The sequence below is a fragment of the Electrona antarctica genome (assembly GCF_951216825.1).
Source record: "Electrona antarctica genome assembly, chromosome: 17".
In the NCBI taxonomy this organism is placed as follows: Eukaryota; Metazoa; Chordata; class Actinopteri; order Myctophiformes; family Myctophidae; genus Electrona; species Electrona antarctica.
In genome coordinates, this window is record NC_136798.1 from 18,843,545 (window position 1) to 18,865,106 (window position 21,562).

Sequence of the window (21,562 nt, forward strand, 5' to 3'; positions counted from 1 at the left end):
GAGAGACATGCGTTAGCGTGGGGAAGGAGAGGTGAGGATGCGCGTGTGTGTTTAGCTTGTCAGTCTAGACCTGTACCAGTAGTTCTCAAAGTAGGGTGCAGGGACCCTTACGGTTCCTTAAGGGGGTTCAAAATTTACTCCAATAAGTCTGTAAGACTGTAACTCTTGAGTTATGATGATGAGTTATGTTCTTGAAATTAAAATGTTTTCAAACCACCCAGCAGAGACGAGAGAAGATACATAGAATGCACGACTGGTGTGGAAAATGAGTATTGAAACCGGTTCAAAATTTTAACCGGTTTCAATACTCATTGAAACTCTGTTTTGAGTAAAGCAACGCAACCGTATTATGATGGTTTCATTGTCATAATTGTTAGATTTTGTTGTAAAGAACATCTGATCTGTGCAGCATTTAGAGCTCGGCGAACGGTGAATCATGATTGTATAAAATTGCACATTGTATATGAAGCCTGTACTGTTGTCCATGTTTCCGGGCTGATCCAGGGGAAATCTAGAGCCAAGTCATCGCTTCTCCTGGCAAAGCAAAGTGAAAATTCAGCAATCATTGTCAACTAAATGTATTGTTTTGTCAATGCAAGTGCACAACACACAAACTCCCTGGGGGAATGCATGGTCTCCTCCCTTTTCCCCTCTACACCACCAAATCTATTCACTGAATGACATAGCTGATGTACAAACTAGCAACATGTCGCAATGCGGCTTTAGTAGGTTGCTTAATAATAATGTATACTATTACTTATGTGGAGTGTGGGCCCACTATGGCAGTTTAAAATGGGTCTAGAAATCCCTAAATCCACCTACCTGTTCCCCAAGTGTCACTGTCGGTGCTGTTTTATCGGCACATAATTGAAGGCAGCGGTGTGTGTGTGTGTGTGTGTGATTGACAGGAGAGGCTCTGACCCAAAGCAGCTTGCTGGAGGCTGATGGGGAGACGGGTGACACCATGGTCACCATGACGACGACGTCAGTGGAACCCATGAACCTTCATCATGCCATGCTGAGAGCTCAAGGTAGGCGTAGGATCACATGATGTGACATAGAGGAGGATGCTGATCTAACTGCAGTCACAGCTCATCATACCTGGTGTGACCTGGATGGCATCCCACCTCATCAACAGTCATGTCATACATGCACGAATGACTATTTGACCTAATTTCTTTAACCCATTCATACCTGAGGCCTATTCTAGTAATGCTTTCTAATTTAAATCAGATAGTTCTCACACTTTGAAGATTTTTCAAAAATGTTCAAAAATAGAAGACGTACAAGCTTGTATATCTGCTATTTTTTGAATCGCCAATGCAAAAATCTAAAATGACAAGTGTGCTTTCCTGGTTTTAAAATATAATTTAAAGGCCTTAGCGGTAATCCAGCATGACAGTGTGTCGTGAGTTCGAGTCCCGAACCCGACAAACTGGGTAAACTGGGTACATTCCCCAATCTCTCCCCGTTTCCTGTCTACCTACTGTGATCTATCAATAAAGGCAAAAAAAGCCCACAAATATCTTTAAAATACAATTTAATTACTTATAGCATAGCATATTTCATAATGGCAATTCAATGTGCTTTACATAAAGCATAAAATGCATTTTTTGTAGATCACCAGCGGATGTGCAACAGTATAACTCAGGCTCTACTGTAGGTTTCGGCCTGTCTTGACTAGTTAAGATTGAACGAGCAGCTTGTGAAATCGCAAGGCAAATACTAGCAGAAGTACCACGGCTGGCTGGAGGTAGTAGTACCCATTTAAACTTGGAAAAGTTCCTCCATTTTGTCCTTCAGATTCCCTAAAATGACTTGTCAGCATTCCTCATTAGAGCCGAGTGGCAGAGCCGGCCGCCAGCTTGCAGAAAACCCAAGGACGACTGTAGCGACACATTCCTGCAATGTGACAAGTGTCTGTCAAACACCGTTAACATTTCCCTTCAGCCAGCCAGGAATGAATGGGATGTCTGAAAGGAGGACCTCGCTGTCGTAGTTCAACCTCAGCGAGGTTGTTACGACGAGCCATTAACCCCCCCCCCCCCCCCCCCCAAATCCACCCGTCACAGACACCTTTGATGTTTAGCGCAGCAGAAACCCTTTTTAGCTCGAGACTAGAAAGAGAAATGTGGTGTCTTAACCCAACTTAACCCAATTTAATAGCTGTTGTTCGATCTGCTATTTTCTTAAAAGGTTTCTTTTTAATTTATGGATTACTAGACCGGTCCCCGGCTGTAGAGCACCGGGTCGGTAACGATGGAAGTTGGACAATCCATGCAATACCCGTTGTACCTGTGTCAGAGTACCGGTTCCACCCATCTGTCTGTGTCCCTTTTATGCCCATATACGGAGATTTCTGTATCTGTCTCTCGCTGTCCCTTTATTCCTGTATGGAGTTCTGTGTCAGGCATGCCCAAATTAGCCTGGCTAATAAGCCAGACTAATATCACACAACACTGTCGCGGTATATCAGTCTGGGCTGGCTCCACTTGGATTTCATTTCCCGGGGAACATTTTCTCTTTGACGCAATTGGTCAGAGCTACTGTCAGTCAAAAGTCTCAAGCATTGAACGTCACTGTACCAAAGCCCGCCTATATTGCATACCGTGTCCCGATTGGTCCGACCTGTTCTCTGCTGTAGGAAAGAGGCGTGCTACTGAGCCTCGCCAGACCGTAATCCGCTGCTAGGCAACTTTTTTTTGCCAACGGCTGATTCGGTCTGGTTTATTAACCAGGCTATGCCCAAATATGGAGTGTTGTGATGTCAGAACAGGCCAGCTCCATATATGGAGCAGGGGTCCTGTCCAGAGTCCGGGCAGAGGCCTTTTGTGGCGGTTCTGGACAACCGTGGGTCCGACCGACTCGACACCGAGCACTGCATTCCCTGTGGGGGTTTAGATTCGGTGGAACATGTGTGTCGAATTTGAAGTCGATGGGGTGAACGGTTCTCGAGTTACGTGCATTAGCCGTACACGTACAGAGGCATTTATAGATGGATACATTTCATGTTTTTTTTAATGTTTTTCATTTGGGGGTAAACACTGGTTTTAGCGTAACATCTCCTCTCTCTGATCACGGTGTCTGTCTGTCTATTTCTGTCCAGGTTCAGCAGACACTGTGGTGGTTCTCTCTCAACCTCATGAGCTGGTGACCATGACGTCCGAGAGCCACGTCACGTACGGAGACCAGGTCACGGTGGCTCTGCTATAGTGTCGTCATGATGAACTTGTCTCCCCCCCTTCCCCCACACATCATGTGGTCATTTATCCGACATACCAAAAATCCATCATCAGTCATTAGTCCATGACAACACTGTGGCTCCCTACATGCGTTGCCGGTTACAAATCACCCGTGCTGCGGGTTACAAATCACCTGTGGCATGTGGTTTAGGTTAGTGTTTGGGTAGGGTGTCGGACTCTTGGTATGTCGGAACATATGCCTGCACATCATGTGGTCAGTCAAGCAAAAGGAATGGACTTAACATGAAGACGTCTATGTAAATAGTTACTGTTGACTTTCACCCTTGTAGATATGTAATTAGCAGCCAATAACTGTTTTATTTTGACAAAAAGCACAAAAATGCTAAAGTTTGTACTAAATGACCTTTTTTTTTCTTTTTCTTTTTTTTTAAGAAAACAAAGTACTCCCAAAGAAATACAAAGACGGGTGTAAAAATGATGTTTTATGAAAACAACAATAATGTATAGATACCTGCATTTTTTTCATCACCATGTACATTTAAGGTTAACAGCGGTTTTCCTAATGTAAAATGTGCAACTCCGAGTGCCATTTATTTTTTTGTTCCAGCGGCTAATAATAATTTATAAAATTACCACTTGAAATGTGCCAGACATAATGCACTCCCTACGCCAGTGGTTCTCAAAGTGGGGTCCAGGGACCACCTGGGTTCCTTCAGGGGTGTTCCAAATGGACCCTTACAGGTCTGTAACTTTGTACACAGTTATGGTTGTCCTTGAAATAAAAAAAGTTTGAGAACCACTCCCTCTACACTCATTAGAGTATAGTTGTCACCAACGGTCTACTCGACTGTTGCATTGAAAACAATGGAGCACACTGCTTTCACATGACATCATCTTATGGAAGGGCTACACCAAGTTTTTGCCAAATTAGGTACCAGGATGATTACTGTGCACGTATTAGCTGTCAAGTTTCAGCCGGTGTCTGTGTAATGCCTGATTTATATACTTGGGTTACGTGCTGGTGTTGGTGCACCGGCAACAAGCCAGTCTCCAAACTCACGAGTCGCGCCGCGTGTTGTGAGCTTGTAGATTGACTGTTTTCGGCGCGTGAATCCAGCGTGAATAAAGGATCTGAAAATGTCAAATGATTTGGTTGCAGGTAGCTTGTTTATAACTCGATATATATTAACACCTGAGAAGAATCGCATTTACTCCATATATTACCAAAAACTGTCAAGCTCAGCTGGTGTCAGTGTAATGTCCGATTTATACTGAATAATGCAGCAGTGTCATGTACGAAAATCTGCAGCTCTACAAGCTCGCAACGTGTTGTGAGCTTGTAGAGCTTATATATAACTATAGATCTGCTATTTTCGGGGTGCAAACACCGGCGTGCAACCAAGTACAACTCAGGCTTAAGACAACAGGTGTCTGTGGCTCGTTCACAACTCGATATATATCAACACACAAGAGGAATTGCGTTCAGAAAATAGACAAACAATTACTCATGAGCTCTTTTACAGCCCCCTAATAAAATACACAGCAAATGTCCCGGGGTAGATGGAGGCCTGGCAGTGGCCGTTATTCAGTATGCCTGATGATTGAGCACCAACTAAATAAGCAGTGTATATATATATATATATATCCTCTTGCTCCTCCCTCCTCAGTGGATCTTCAGGTTGTGGAAGTGATGAAATGTGGCACCCAAAGCCCAGCTTGTCTCCACGTTGTTCACTTTCTTGGTCAACTGGGAGGGGGGATAGAACAAACAATGAAAATAACCCAACACCAAATCACTTAAATGCCTTTGTATTTATTGAAATAATAAAAAAGAAAGTAACACGTCATGTGTGTGTGTAACGTTTCTTTTGTTTGGTTTTTGTCTGAAACGGTTTGGGCTGGGACAGAAATCAACTTCTTTTGTGAGATTTTAATTTACTTAAACATAGGAGACATTGGGAACCAAATATGCAGAAAAAACACTTTTCTACACATGTGGAACCTGATTTTAAAATGTCACATCTCAACACCAGATCAAGTGTAACATGCTGTGGGCTTTTGTTCAGATTGTTGTTCACTCATGGCCTGAGTAGTAGTAGTATAGTGTTAGTATGGTCTTTTGTGATGATTTTTTATTACATGCTTTAGCATTACAGTTTTGCTGGTTTTTGACATGTTCTAGTGTGACGGTGTGACCTTTTGATTATGTTTGATGGCATGTTACTACTACTACTACTACTGGCTATATGGTCGGAGTCGGACCAACGTATGTGCCCCCTAATAAACAGCGAAGTTAAAATGGTGCAACTGTGGCTCAAAACTATATGGATCAGGACAAGAGGAGAATGTTTTAACCATAGACATAAAAAGGTAGACACCTCTTCTGGCTCTGGGACGCGTGTCGCTGTTGAAGGCAAAAAGATCCCTGCCTTCAATGGAGACACGTCGCTCCAATGAACTGCAGCGGCCAATGAGGCATCTATTTTTTATCTATGGTTTTAACCAGCAGCATGTAGAAAGTAGAACCTTCAGGAGCGCCAGTGAAATCCCACTCTAATCCCACCCAGCACCAACGGTGCCGTTCAAATGGCCCTTCACTTACCACCAGTAAATTATGATGCGGACATAACACTGGAGTAGTGTGGAGGAGTAGAGGCAGACAGTGTGGTACTGGTATGTAGAATAGTTCATGCACAAAACCCCTTTCAAACAGCAATACCAAACACGTAGCCTACTGAAAAGAGTTGATTTCTGAATAACGAGACAAACTGAATCAGTTGTTTTAAGTCTGCGTTTAATTACAGCTGTGACCAATTAAAGCCAGTGGCATGCCTTGCGCTGTGTCGCATAGGATTAGCCATGGTAAAAAGTACAACTTCTCATATACCGGTAGCTCCCTCGCGCATAGCAAATTAGGCTCGCAAGCTGTGTGTGTCTGTCTGCCTGCCTGCTTGCCTGACTGCCTGCAGTGGTGGAAAGTAACTAAGTACATTTACTCAAGTACTATACTTAAGTACAATTTGGAGGTATTTATACTTGAGTATTTCCAATACTTGTACCTCTACTCCACTACATCTCAGAGGCAAATTACTACTACTGCTGCTATAGTAGTAGTAATAGCAGTAGCAGTAATAGTCCTACTATACCACCACTACTCCTATCACAATATCATCACATACGATATATTGCCCAGCCCCGTCTACATACAATTCGGAACATGCCCTGAGCTGTTTCTAGAGCCTATATTCTAGGGGTGTAACGATATAGTAACTATCGAAATATATCAATATGTAAACAGCAAGTATCGTAGTGTTTTGGTTTCCCACAGAAATAATCGGAAACGAATCGTTTTGCAATGGAAATAATCAATTGTATCAATACCCTAAGTCAGGGGTTCTCAAAGTTTTTGGCTGGGGACCCCCGGAAATGCTTTGGCCATGTCCCCCTCCCCACCACCAATACAAAATGACTGCAAAAATAACCTTAATAATAGAGAAAATATAAATGAATACTGAAACCAGATATAATAAATATAATATAAATAAAGGAAAAGTTTATGCATGTACTATGTGTACTATGTAAACTCTTAATTTCCATTTTCCAGCCATTCAGTTGCAAAATTTGCAACTGAATGGCATTATTTGGGGACCCCCCCAAAATAATTTGGCGACCCCCCCCGAGGGGTCGCAACCCATGGGTTGAGAACCCCTGCCCTAAGTACATTGTCAGCATGCCTGGCTGACATCTCACAGTGGATGTCTTCCAACCACCTCAAGCTGAACCCAGACAAGACTGAGCTTCTGTTCTTCCCAGCTAAGTCCTGCCCTATGCGGGAGCTAACTATCTCCGTAGACAACGCCCTGGTAAAGTCTGTCCCGACAGCCAGGAACCTTGGTGTTGTCCTGGACAGTCAGCTCTCGTTCAAAACACACATCACAGCTGTCACTAGATCCTGTAGGTTTACACTCTACAACATACGACGAATTAGACCGTTCCTCACCCAGGAGTCAGCCCAGCTCCTAATCCAGACAACAGTCTTGTCAAAACTTGACTATTGCAACTCCCTCCTTACTGGCCTACCGGCATGTGCACTTAAGCCCCTCCAACTGATCCAAAATGCCGCAGCACGCTTGGTCTTCAACCAGCCAAAATTCTCACACGTCTCCCCCCTTCTCCGCTCGCTCCATTGGCTCCCGGTCGCTGCCCGCACAGAATACAAAACTCTGATGCTGGCATTCAAAGCAACCAAAGGCATGGCCCCCCCATATCTCACAAGTATGATCGTACCCTACAAACCCTCCCGCTCACTCAGATCAGCCAACGCAGGGAAGCTGGAGGTACCTTCACTAAAAACGCCGGGACAACGCTCCACACGTCCCAAACTCTTCTCCCTTCTGGCTCCAAAACTATGGAATGCACTTCCCATTGCAGTCAGAACTGCAGCCTCACTCCCAATCTTCCGCCGTAGTCTGAAAACCCACCTCTTCAGACTCCACCATGGCCCGTAGCACTTGCCCTAGCCTAGCCCCTTAGATAGCACATTATGTAGACTTAGATAGCATTTTAAACAGACTTATAGCTTGTTATGTAGACAGCTCTAGAATTGCACTTTATGTAGTCATAGCACTTTATAGTACACATGTATAATATATTATATAGTATAGTATGTATAGTTTACATAGATACTCCACTGTTACGTTCTTAGTTTACGCATGATTCATGATAACTACTTTTTATACATGTGATGTATGCCATGCTTTTTGTTATTGCTTAATGTAAATCGCTCTGGATTAAGAGCGTCTGCTAAATGCCTAAATTGTAAATTGTATTTAGCAATTTTAAGAAGAAAAAAGAAAAATATTTAATTACTTTCCCATTCCATATAGCTACACTTGGTCTATTGATAAATGTGTGCATTCTCTGTGTTCATGTCAAGGCATGGGTTTGTCCATATGTGTTCAAATACAATGTCCATCTATTTGCCAGAGAATCACTGTGTTTACTAATTTATATCCATAATAATTGTTTCTCTTAAAAAAACCTGTACTATCCACAAGTTTCACACATATTTAATGTATTTGCTAAATAGTTACCGGTACTGTATCGATTTCAAATCATTGAATCGTATCGCCATAATGAACCAATATCGTCCATGTATCGTATCGTCAACCATGTATCGTGATACGTATCGCTGTTAGAATGTATCGTTACACCCCTACTAGACTCCATTGTTATTGTGACGTGTCTTACTGTACCTGCAGTACAGTGTTCTCCTTGAAGCCAAAGCCGTCCTTGAGCAGGCAGGTGATGTAGGTCAGGTCCATGCACAGGAAGGGACTGGCCGTGCCGTACTTGGTCATCTTGTTGCAGACTGAGACGACACAAAGAGAACAAACGGTGAAGTAATGCCTCTCTGTTTACGGCTTGGATAATCAGTCATCTGTATGCTGCCGTGTGGGCCGAGGGGCAGGGTTTTAAGATAGGGCAGCTGAAGGGTGGACGGACTATTGAGATGCGTCCCTCGTCTCAAGTGCATGACAGGTCTGTAATGGTGATTAGCGTTGCTGTCGGGCAGAAACCCTGTATCTCCATATTTCAACTTGTCATGTTTTATCTGTTTCGTCAATTATGGACGCAAAAGTATGACTTCGTTAAACACAAAAGTAGCCACGACGTATTGTGATGTGGCGAACTTACAACAATTTCTGCTATTTTTGAAAATGTTATTAAAGTAAAAGTTGGTAAAGTGTGTCTGTGGGTTTTTAGAAATATTGAACCAATGAAAACTAACAAGTGCTTGTGATAAAATAATATCTACAATGGAACACAGGTTATTATTTTTCATTCCTGAGAAGTAACTGTTTTGGACATACAAGGTTTCCACCCGACAGCGATCGCTATGCATCACCGTGCGTTCCAGCACTCGGTGCTCGACTCACCCTCCTTAGCCCTCTTCTTGAAGTCTTTGACCTCCAGCTTGCCTCCTTGGCTCCCGTCTGCAACGAGAGGTGATCGGGGTCATTTGCGTCGCGTATCATGCTAATTCTATACACCATTAATTACAGTAAAAGTAGGCCTACACACATACACACATACGCTTCTATCATGCTAATAATAGTGTGTGTGCCCTTTTGGCTCGGGCCGGCAGAGAGGATAGTGATTAGTCTAATAACTACACACCTATAGGGCTGTCAAACCCACAGAGGCAGCTGCTGATGACTCATATTTCCCCGTCTCTGTCTGCAATTAGAGTGTGTGTGTGTGTGTGTGTGTGGGGGGGGGGGGGGGGTGGGCAACCTCCTGCTGGGAGTGCGTGTCTGTTCGCTCACCGATGAGGCCTGCATCCACAGCTCTGTCAAAGTAATAGGAGAATGCGTAGAAGACGCCGCTGTCCTTCAGTTCGTATGGCTGGTGGATGATCCCCTTGACCACTTTGAGGATCTCCTGATAACACAGCTTGTATCCTGCATAACCTGATGCAAGGCACAGAGACGCCACGTTATTATGGAACCATATGAGAGATTTGTTTTTACATCCAGAGACCCCGTCCAGGACAGGCTTCAGATGTGCCTCCTCAGGAGACTCAGCTCAGAACTGAACCCATTTGATTTTAATATGAAACATTTGGTTTCATATTATGGAACCATATAATGCATCTATATTTAGTAGATTAAAATCTGCAATGCACTGCAATGCTTTTTACCTAAGCGCTCCTTAGGTGTTTAAGGTGAACGTTGAATCACTTCTTTAAACCCAAGGACATTTATATTTGTGAGAGTAAAGCATCTTAAATGGAATGGATTAGGTTTCTCCACACTGATCTTGATTTGTTAACCCCAAACAACAAATTGTGTGCTTGTATTCACAGCACAATCGGTTCGCACCATCTGGGATCCCGCTGACTTGATAGGTGATTCCTCCAAAGCTCCACTCATCCTTGAACTTCTTTGGCAGACAGCAGCTTCTGAAGACCCGCCAGTCCACATCTGGAGAGGAGAGACACAAAGAGTGTGTTTAATCTCTGGGTTGACTCAAGAATCCACACATGGTCCTATGGTCTTACGGCGCAGACAGGGGAACGCCAAACTAATAGACAATGAATTCCACCCAAGCCTTTTGGCAATCCAAGGAACTTCCTATTATTTCTCAGCATCTCACTGGAATTGCTGATTAGAAAGGATGACCTTAGTAAACCCCTCATCCCAAACACAAAACCCAAACCAATAACCTTTAAATTGCTGTTGTTGGACACAAACTTCATATTAAAACATTTTGTGTTTTTTCACTTTTTTCATACATTAATGCCATACTTGAACATACTACAGTGTCACACAAAAGCATCAATAGTAGCAGATCCACAATCTCGAAACGCGGTGCAAAGCGATCCGTTTTGGGCTTGTACATCTGCTACTTTTGAATTTGAACAGTTTTGAATTGAACAGTTTGACATGATGTTTCCACCCAACAGAGACAAAATATCGTGAAATGAGGAAAAGAATAAAAAGGTGCTTCAAGCATTGACGCTCGAAAAGGTAATGTGAAACCTGTGTGTCGCCTGCCTCGTGGAGTCACAGCTAATGGAAACCAAATAACCATTCATTCATGTACCTTCTGCTCCCAGAGCTCCCAGGCTTGCCAGTCGTGCTGCCATCAGCCCGTTCCCCAGATAACTGCAGGGAATCAATGGTATGAGTGAAGAGAACAAAAAGGTAATAAGACACTGTCACACCGCAATATAATGTACTCTGCAAACAAACTAGATACCCCCACCCCAGTCACACCACAATATACAGTAGCACATTAGTACAGTACTCTCTGCAAAATAGATACTACATCCCTGCCCCACTTTCACATGATCTATGTACTAATGGCAATCCGAACAAATTAAATGCTCATTATGGAAAGATCACACCCGTGTGAAGTGAGGGGCGCTCTTATCATCATACATCATCTCATTCTGGCCAATCACAATTTGCGTCCTCACCTCTGTGTCAATGTTTGTGTTTACACAAACACTCAAAGCTGCCCATTCATTGTCAATGGCCTTCAATGTTTGTGTTTACACAAACACTAAATTCTGGCCATTTATTGTCAATGGCATTCAATGTTTGTTAGGGCAATGTTTGTGTTTACACAAACCCTCAAAGCTGGACATTGGAGGGGCTAGCGCCCCTCAAAAACTTGTTTGCCCTGTTTCAAAAACGGCTAAAATGAGCTAAATCTATAAGCTCACAACGCATTGCATCATGACATGTTGTGAGCTTGTATAGTATTTGCTATTTTCAAAAAGGATTTTTGCCTATAATGACTTGCCCAAAACAATTTGAAACAAGTTGTTTCTCTGGAAGTAGCAACGGCACTTAGGTCATCTGACTCACAACAGTAGGTTTTAATTGGAGTCCCAAGTGCGAGAAAACTGCTCTATGGTGGAGGCCAATTAAAATTACGTAGGCAGAAGCTCACTATTGGGTAATTCTTAAAGAATAAGAATCAAGTCTGACATTACTTCCAAACCATATAATATAATTGAGATCAGATTTCAGCACAGTTGTCTCTTGCAAGTAGGCCAACATCTCTGAAGATGGAACAACAAAGCTTTCATGGAAGTTAGTACACATTAGTTGTCATACCGTTATAATGCGTTTTTATTTGCATTTGAACATGTATTACCTGTGAGTGTATAGCTCAAACGTGGAATTGAACATGTCGAATCTGGCAATGTAATCGTCCGGCGGGGTGCTTTCAACTGTTTTCTACGGAGGGATATCAAATACTGTATGTCAGATCACAATTACAACATTATTTCAAAAGAACTCGCAGAGAAATGACAGGAAAAGGCAAGTTGAAATACAGGTGACAAACCTTTGATTTCGGTAGGAAGGTAATCTGGGTAGATCCCCCACCCAAATCCAAGATCCCCACAGTCTTCTTAGTTTGTGAATTCAGGTGACCTAAAAGAAAGAGAGAAAAAAAGGTCCCTGGTTTAATCCAGCGGTGAACTCTGCAGCGCACACACAGAGACGATAGGAATCAGCTACACTTATAAGATGTTATCTTCAAAAGGGCCATTATGTAACCAGGGGTACGAAATCTCAGCTTTGTAGCTGATAATGAGCCAAATTATTCAGTCACACTGCAAGGTAAACACGTTCAGCTTCTATCAGAAAATAACTGCAGAATTATGTGAAATTATATGTGCAGCTGAAACCTTCACTTAACCTCTTTAAACCCTATATACTTAGTTGGCCAGGGTCCCCCAGGGCTCTATACTTGGTCTTAGGGATGGGCGATATGGAAAAATATAATATCACGATATTGTTTCATGCGTTTTTTAGGGTTATTGTTCAAGTTACTTAACATTACAAGTTCAACCACCTACAAGGTAACAAAAAATAGTAAAGTAAGTGGTGCAACTCCGTGTGGTGTCCCAAGGGGGCCCATCCAGACCCGCAGGAACGCGACCAGGGTGCCGGCCCGGTTCCGGGAAGCCGCCCCGTGTCCGAAACGGTCAAGAAATGACAGAGTTACCGTGTGGGGGTCCCCGTGGGGGTCCCCGGAAACATCCAAACCCCCAGGAACGTGCCCAGGGGGGTGGGCCGTTCTGGCGAGCCACCCCGTGTCCGAAACAGTTGAGAAATGACAGAGTTACCATGTGGGGGTCCCCAGGGGGTCCCTCTAGTGTACTGTACTGTACTGTACTGTACTGTACTGTACTGTACTGTACTGTACTGTACTGATATACCTGAAATCATCATATATACAGTTAATATGTGTGTGGTTTTGAAAACCAACCAAATGCAATTTCCGTGCTCAGACACAGGTAGCCAGCCAGGCAAGCACACAAAAAGCTACTTAATCGTTTACCCGCCAGGAACATAGGAATTTTAAAACGTAGAATCTTGTAGCCTGCCACAAACGGAAAAGCCGTTTTAACAGCGATGTATTCATTAATGCATGTTTTAATACGATCGTATCGAAATCTACCGTCAGTTAGCTTTGTTATGCTTCTGACACAATGGGCGCGGCCATTTTGAAAATGCGCGCGCATCCACTAACATTGTCGGCTCTGTTTTCAGACGGCTTTATCTCACAGAAGCGACATTGCAGAGGACGCTTTGTCCCAGACAAGCGTTTTCAACGGCCTGTAGCAGGCGCTGTGATACTCGCGGTCCACTTTTTCCACCACCGACCGAGAGAACGAGCACCAGCTTCGTCAACACACACGGAATGGTTTCATAGTAAAATGCGATTACGGATATTTGGCTCTTCAAAGTAAGTGTCACGCGTGATTAAACCATGGCAATACGCAATCGAGGGATTAATTAATGGCGGCAGGCTAAGAGTTAAGGAAGAAAAAGGAGTAACAGAACATTTAGACCAAAATACTTTAGTATAAATTAAGGTATAGAACTGAAAATCATAGAATGCGCATTCACTGTATCACGATATATACGATATCGTGGAGACATTTGATCACAATACGATATTTATCACCATATCGCCCACCCGGTCTGTTCTTTTTTCCTCCCCTCTACACCTAATCGCTGTGACACAGTGTGAGCTTGTAGATCTTCTATTTCTACCAGGGTTCATGTCTTGATATTGAAGTGTTATTATTATTAAGTCATGAGTTTTAAGTTAGTTTAGTATGAGATTATTTTTGGAGGGGAGCTGCTCAGATCGTGGGAAATTGAGTAGAACTGTCTTTGTTGGTTTGTGTAATTTGTGTGTAGTGCTTAACTACATAATAACTTTGGCTACAGAGACAACCACATTCCCCCCCTGGGGATTTACAATGTTTTCTCAAATACTGTATTAATTTACGTAGGAGACCATGTGGACTTGAGTTTTCAGAACTCACCAGTCAGAAAGTTGATGGCTACCCAGGCCAGGATTCCTACATCGCAAATTAGCAAACAAACAAAAGCAAGAAACAGATAACAGTCATTTTCAAGAAAAGCTAACAAGACCGTTTCAGGGAAGATAACCACATGATTTCATTCAAAATTGCAATGCTTACAACATATACATTAACAAGTGCAAACACTTGGAACCAGAGCTATAATTCACAAAAACAAGGTCAAAACGCTGACAAATCAATAACACCATGGCACAACGTGTGGTTTAAGAACATCAAATCTTTTCACCACATAATTGCAGCCTGTTCAGGTCATAACAGTTCTGTAGCCCCAAAACAATTACATTTTCTAAAGTGTCATCATAAAACATGGCAATAATCTACTGTAATTTAGCTAATGTCATAAATAGTTCCAAGAAGAAAATGTGCGTAGCATGCTAGAATTGCTCTGATGGCACTGTGCGGGTGCTGCAGAAACAAGCAGAGTGACAGTGGGAGCTGATGAAAGGCTTTGGCTGATACTTGTTGGGGCCAAGGGTGACCAGACGTTACCTTCATTTGTGCCGTTCATTATGCTGACGCTGTCGTCTGACACCAAGAAGGGAGATTCATGAAAAACATCCAGGACCTGAGAGAGAGAGAGAGAGAGAGAGAGAGAGAGAGAAATCAAGAGGAACAAATAGAGAAATCAAGAGATCAACACAAAGCGGGAGAGAGAAAAATTAAGTGAGAGAAAATTACAAAGAGTAAAACAAAGGGGAAAAATTGTAAAGTGAAAGGCAAAATGAAGACAGCGAGGGAAAAAGAAAGCGAGAAAGCGAAAAACTGATTTAATGTTATCTGCAGTAATGGTAGCCCCTCCAGACATGCCCTCCACAAGATGGGGATTAATTAATTTCCCCGGGGGGGATTAATAAAGTATCATATATCTCCCACAATGCCCGGGGGCCATCCATTATGCCTTATCCTCAGTGAGAGCCCTCTCTCCACACTAAAGCTCACTCCACGGCGTTCCTGATAACAATGCTCTTCCTCCTTCAACACTCTAGTACCTGTCACCCCCCACCCCCCCCCATCTCTCCCAGGCTGTGCAGATTGCTCCGCTACTCTTCTTCCCATAATAACAAGTCAAGTCAGGATAGCTTTCTGTGGCGATGATCACTCCAGGCAGTACAAGAGACTAACGCTGCGCTTGGCATTATCTTCTCCTGCCTCCTGGCTATTCAAGCAGCGCCGCCGGAGCATAATTTATAATCCATGGCATGCACGATGCTTTGCCAAAAAATAACCGATCCACAAGCTAACAACGCATGCCTACTGTAGCTCCTTTACCTGGTCCAGGAGAGCTTTGGCTTTGTCTCCAGGCAACAGCCGGAGTCCTGCCGTGGCTCTGAGGACCACCGGCGTCCTCTTCCACTCCAGACGAGGGACTGTCTTCCTGGCCACCTTCAACAGCAACCTCACTGTGTGACCGCCCTGTGTGGGGACAGAGGGACATCAGTGTGTGACTGTCCTGTTAGGACAGACAATCATCACTGTATGACCTATGGGGACAGAGGGGCATCACTGTGTAACATCTCATCTACACTGCCAGCGATGCGAGCGAGCGAACGATGAATTCTCATTAGAATACATGTTTTTCAATGAGACTGTCCTGACGTACCCTGAGCGTGTAGCGATGTCGTTCACCCCTCCTATATTCGCTTGCAGAATCTCTATTTGAGCGAGGTTTAGCGGCCCCAACACTGTTATTGGTTGAGATCTACACGCTACTATTTATTGGTTATTAGTTTGTTTCAGGCTACGTCGCAAGGCTTGTAGGCAATGGCCGACGCTCCATATCAGGACAGTTTTTGTGTGATATCGCCGTCGGAACACTCTGCCCTTGCCTGTGTCGATGAGGTGTAACTGTCCTGTTATGATAGACAATCATCACTGTGTAACCATTCTATGGGGACATCACTTCACATCAACAAATTAAAAAAAGAACCAAACAATTAGAACGAAACAGTATAGCACAAATCAGACATTTTCACGCTGCAAAACACAGGGTGCACCTCACTGCCTTTTATGTGCAGCCTACAAAGCAGAGCAGCTTGCAGCCCCTTTTTTCCTTTTCAACAAAAACATGAGGTGCATAGAGTGCAAAAACGCTGGGTGCACTAAAAAAACTTCACTAAAAGTTGAAATAAGAATTACAAAAAGATGCCCCCAGCCGCTGAAACGCATCCCGTCTGATCGGGAACCAAGTCTTAAATCATTTTTGAAGGTTTTCTTTATGCAGCTTCAGAGAAAACAGCACTTTTTATGCAGCTCAACTGAACTGATTAGTACTGACAATTAACTCACCATCTCTGGTGAGTCAGCATATGCTGACAAGCCAGGCTTTATGGAATGGAACATCTCATTGTCCAAAACAGGCAGCTCCGCTAAAGAATACAACATATACAGCATCAGTTATACAGCAGATATTCAAAACATTCAGAGGACTTTAAATTGAAATAACTTGGCAGTTGGTATACATATATTGTGCACTGTGCAGCATTGATCTCATTCAAGACAATTCAAGTTGACTCGTGTGTCGTATTTAACGAAATACAGGTTTTATATAACTTGGAAAACAGATTAAATTAAATATAATCTGCAGGTATAAATTTGCTGTGCAATAGGGATTCCCAGAATTTCACACCTGTCAGTCGACATAGTATGTACTAGCATCATGCTGTTTAACTTGCTTGTGGAATTTAAATACATTCTTTAAATGTCATGGCAGTACATGATTAAAATCTTTGCTGCTGTACAATAAAATTGACCTCACACGATCTGCTGCATTCAATATAACAAAAAAAATTAACCTAAAGAGAAGGAGCTCACAGTCATTTTCAAGCAGAACATAAATGTTTTTTCGTTTTTTTTAAAGACAAAGTAAATAATACTAACAGCAATGTGTGCCAAGAGAGGCCGGTTCACACGAGTCAGGCTACCTGAGTCTTTCTGGATGAAGGTATACACGTGGATGCGCGTCCCCGTGCTCCCTGCGTCGAACATCACCGCGTAGAAGATACGGCTGGAGTTGGCCGGGCGGCTGAGCGCGGGCAGCAGGCTGCCGATGCTGTTGGTCAGCTCCAGGAGAGAGGTCTTGACCTGGGCATGGCTCAGCCCCACCATGGCCAGAAGCACCAGTAGCATCGCATTTACAGGCACGCCGGGCCTCATCTTCACGCTGGAAGAGATCAGCAGAGAGGCACGATGATGAAAGATCAAATGAAAACCGGTGGCGTGAGTGAACCGAGGAGACAGCGCAGAGAATGAGGAGCTTGGTTAGTGTCTGCTCTTATGAAATGTGATGTCCCAGGGTGACCGGTGAGTGACAGAGGAGTATGGGAGTGATCAAATGGAGCAAGGTGAGTTAACCAGATGAAGTTATGTAGCCTGCGGTTTGACCACGCCCTTGTAGCCACTATAACTAACCACAGAGGAACATCCCTGCAGTAGCTCACTGCAACGTCTCTGGCATGCATGTTGACTCAATCACTGTACAGGAAGGAATCATGTCATACATCTTATTTGTAGAACTATGATATCGATAGGGCTGCCGTAAAATAGCTCATTCAAGCAACAAAAATAAATCCCATTTTAAACAAGATTGTGGCTTTGTGCATGTGATCTACAAGCTCAATATGTCGCAATGCGCCATGTTGTGAGCTTGCAGACCAGGTGTCTGTGCTATTCAGCATGACTAAGTATAATTATAGGAATTATGTGGGTGATATTTGCTAAGATTGGCAACGAGTCCCAAACCAGAGATCCATCACTATGTATGACATTAAACACAAAGGAAAATATGTTGCAAAATATGTAGTAGTAGTAATAGTAGACTTGATATTAGAAGGAAAAATCTGAACTCATATGTTTGTGGGGTGTGGGGGTTAACCAGTGAAGATTCAGGAATCGGAAGACAAAATGCTTTTTTTGATGAGAATACATTAAAAAAAATACTCCCCACCAAGACTCTCAACAACCCATCTCCCTTCTACCTCTCTGAACGACCTCCACCTCCATGTCCCCACTCCACTCCCTCAGGTCCGGGGAATGATGCCAACCAGAACCTCCTAGAAACCCCCAGGACCAAGCACCTAACCAGGGGTGACGGGGCTTTCTTAGTTGCTTTCTGTGGAACTCACTGCCAACCGACATAAAAACAGATGCTACAACCAATCTCAAAGCCCACCTTTAAAGTCTTTCCCACCTAATCCTGTTTCTTTCCATTGTTTTACCATTAGATTTTAACAGTTTTTAGAACTTTTCTGTAGCCCATATTTTTTTTTTCTTTTCTATTTATTATTTGTTCTGTTTATGTAATGCATCTTTTAGTAACTATAAGTACAAAGGTGCTCTATGTTTGATGTATTATATTCATTACTAGTATTAACATTAATAGTAAACGAAATAAAACATATGGGTTTCCGAGGTTATAGTAAACATAGTTCACTATAGCTCAGATATAGTTCAGATTTTTGTTTTAGGCCTAAAACAAAATATATTGTTATTGCAGTCTTATACAGTAGTAGTGTAACAATTTCTTGTGCATTTCATTTAAGGGGCTCCAGTATGTTAAGTTCCGGTTGCATGTGTATAAAAAACATGTGGCAGATCCGACTCAGCTTGACACTATTCAGCTCTCCCTCCAATATCCATTAATTGGAGCACACTGACACTGCCAAATGTGGATGAGTTTCACTGCAATGCTTCCAAGAACATGTTTTTCACACTAAACTACAGCACACTAAATCTAAAGCTGTTAAAGGTAATACTTCACCCCTAAAAATGAACAATTTTGTATATCAACTTTTCTTTCCTGGATTTGTTTTTTCCCCCACATGGTAAATGAAGAATCCAAAAACGGGGGGAGTGAATGCATGATGAACTGAAGTTAACTGGGGCAAAGTTTTAAAAGAGCAAAAGTGTATTCAGTAATTACAGTTCTATGCTCACTTGCTCAGTAGCAAGTGAGCGAGTGAAAAAAACACACTCAAATCTTTAAATTACTATAGAAAACATTTCTGGACAATTTAACAGCCTCTTCTTGCACACAAAGTACACACCTTCTCCATGTATTCAAGGCAACATGAGGTGAATAATGGTCCATATAAAAGGTTGTAATTTTAGGGGTATTTTTTATCTTTAACTTCAACCTGTCGTCCCTATTTTGGGCATGTGACAGTGTTCAAAAAATGTCACAAATTGTAAATCAGCTATTTTCACTATTTTGTTTCTTATGAACATCTGCTTGCAACATTTTCTGAGGTGTAGGACAGACCGATGGGTTTCACAACATGGGTCTAATATCAATGTTTATAAATGGAAAATAAGTATTATTTTTGGAACATTCATAACCATTAATGATAACCCAAGACTCATAAAAGTATTATCAGTTATCAGTTATGCATATAATGAGTTATCATTAATGGTTATGAATGTTCCAAAAATAATGCTTATTTTCCATTTACTGTAACCTACACGAGCGGAATACAGAAACAAGATGAAATCTGTAACACACACGCGCGCACAGTCGCACACACACACACACACACACACACACACACACACACACACACACACACACACACACACACACACACAGAGAGAGTCTGTAGTATCAGCCATAATATTTACTGTAACTGTATTGTCTGTCTGTCTGTCCTCATATGATGTGTAATCGTGTCTCAAAAAGATAACCTGGTTCAATAAAAGTTTCAATAAAATAAAAACGAATCCAGCTGCCATGGCTTTAATGCCTTGTAGCCTATACTATGATCATGATCTAGCATTAAGTATACAAAGATGTATTCTATTTTAATCAAGTCCATGTTATGTTATCTCGCTGTTTAAAAGGTGTCTACACTGTGAGTGCCGCCCATGCCAGTGTCACAACGGTCATTTCATGTGTTGTACAACGTGTATTACTTTAGTTTGCAATGAGCAATGTGTGTTCCTCTCCCACCAACTGTTGTCACAACACAGCCACTAACATTATTGTTACAATTGATTACATCAGCTAGCAGTTAGCTATTACTAGCTTCTCCACCAGAGTAACTAACCACTGACTGACATAACGGTCCACTGTACACAGCTGTCACTTTGTAGCCTACGGTTACAACTTGTTCAAGAAGGGAAACCTGAATTAAACGCCACCACAAGCTCTTTATTGTTCCACCAAAATACACGAGGCGTCTACACAAACTGACACAATGTAATGAGTAGTTGAGGAGTAAAAGCAGTAAAAACAACTCATCCTCACCATGATGTCACGTACTGACTGGACGATATGACGTCTGTCTGTGTGTGATGATGATAACCGTCGGGGGCCCCTGTGTGAGTGTGAGCAGAAAGAAAGAAAGAAAGTGTCTATATGCACTTTCAAACAGCCGAGACGAGACCCGAGTTGTCCTAACCGCTCACCGCGCTGGCGTCACCACCACCAAGCTCTGGTTTACATACCCAATTACCCAGGGTGATCCGGTCTAGAGCCCACTAACTTTCCGTATATCCGGCCAGCTGGCAACGTTTCCGTATCCGTTCTAAATACCTTCCAGCATTTAGCAGGTAGGGTAGGCCTGTTCTAATCATTTTGTTTGTTTTAAAGTTAATTAGGCTAACTTAAAATTCTGATAGTAAACTATAGTGTCCAAGTCTCTCATCGACCAAACAGTGTTCCATTTGTTTTTTGTTTCATGAGTTTCAATTTCACTTGTTTATGTAGTAGGCCTACATCCTACTGAATTGGAGAGATGGGGAGACTGTTTTTCATGGTTTTTGACAATGAAAAAACAAACAAACAATATAAACCATGAAAAATGACATACTACAGTATGTCAAAAACTAAATTCTCATTTATTTTCAGTATGTCGCTTTTCACGAAAACCATAAACAACAAAGTAGCCTATGTCGTTTTTCTTTTTCGACGATAACAGTTATTTGAGAGAAATGATGAAAACCATGAAATGTATGTTGATTTTCGACAACATATTCATGATTTTTGATGACAAATAAAGAGATGATAAAAAAACAACATGACAACATGATGCGTAGCTTGCAGAGTTAGTTCAGTCAGACATACTCGAGGGGGTTCATGCCATGCTCAAAAACATAGATGCAGAAGGCCAACTGAAGAGGAAAGGGGGAGGTGGAGACAGAGGCAGGGTCACAGAGGGAAGGGGACGGTGTCACAGAGAGGAGTGGGTGGGGTGAAAGAGGAAAGGAAGTAGAAAGAGATAAGAGGATAATAGTTGTCTGTATCACAATAATAGATATCTATTACGAGATATATAATCTATTACAAGATTTCTATTATTACAATATTTGATCTAGATTACAATGATATCTGATTTATATTTCCATTATTACTAGATTACAATTATATTATTACTAGATTACATATTATTTCACAATATTTGTCATTGATGCTTAAAGTTAAATATTTCAAAAACTACAAAATTGT

At 42.3% G+C, this 21,562-nt stretch overlaps 2 protein-coding genes across 4 annotated transcripts in view; one reads left to right on the forward strand and one right to left on the reverse strand.

Moving 5' to 3' along the window:
• The window catches only part of znf410 (zinc finger protein 410), a 37,950-nt gene extending 34,324 nt beyond the window's left edge, over positions 1-3,626 (forward strand). For both annotated transcript variants that reach the window (XM_079526892.1, XM_079526893.1), the window contains exons 11-12: positions 909-1,031; positions 3,107-3,626. In XM_079526892.1, coding sequence (XP_079383018.1) covers positions 909-1,031; positions 3,107-3,213 — 230 coding nt within the window. In that variant the 3' untranslated portion in view covers positions 3,214-3,626. The remainder of the gene's footprint in view (positions 1-908; positions 1,032-3,106) is intronic.
• A 46-nt stretch (positions 3,627-3,672) lies between these two features.
• LOC306941432 (ectonucleoside triphosphate diphosphohydrolase 5-like) lies at positions 3,673-20,494 on the reverse strand. 2 transcript variants are annotated; one of them, XM_079526895.1, is made up of 14 exons: positions 20,363-20,494; positions 17,046-17,284; positions 16,411-16,490; positions 15,394-15,537; positions 14,614-14,689; positions 14,065-14,100; positions 12,066-12,154; positions 11,874-11,956; positions 10,812-10,873; positions 10,088-10,189; positions 9,533-9,676; positions 9,143-9,199; positions 8,459-8,574; positions 3,673-4,950 (listed from the first exon to the last, which is right to left on the reverse strand). In XM_079526895.1, the coding sequence occupies exons 2-14, from the start codon at positions 17,275-17,277 to the stop codon at positions 4,867-4,869; spliced, it is 1,305 nt and encodes a 434-aa protein (XP_079383021.1). In that variant the 5' UTR covers positions 17,278-17,284; positions 20,363-20,494; the 3' UTR covers positions 3,673-4,866. The 2 variants fall into 2 exon arrangements, with proteins under 2 accessions (XP_079383021.1, XP_079383020.1); XM_079526894.1 differs by lacking the exon at positions 20,363-20,494 and adding an exon at positions 17,533-17,588.
• Positions 20,495-21,562: the final 1,068 nt, after the last annotated feature.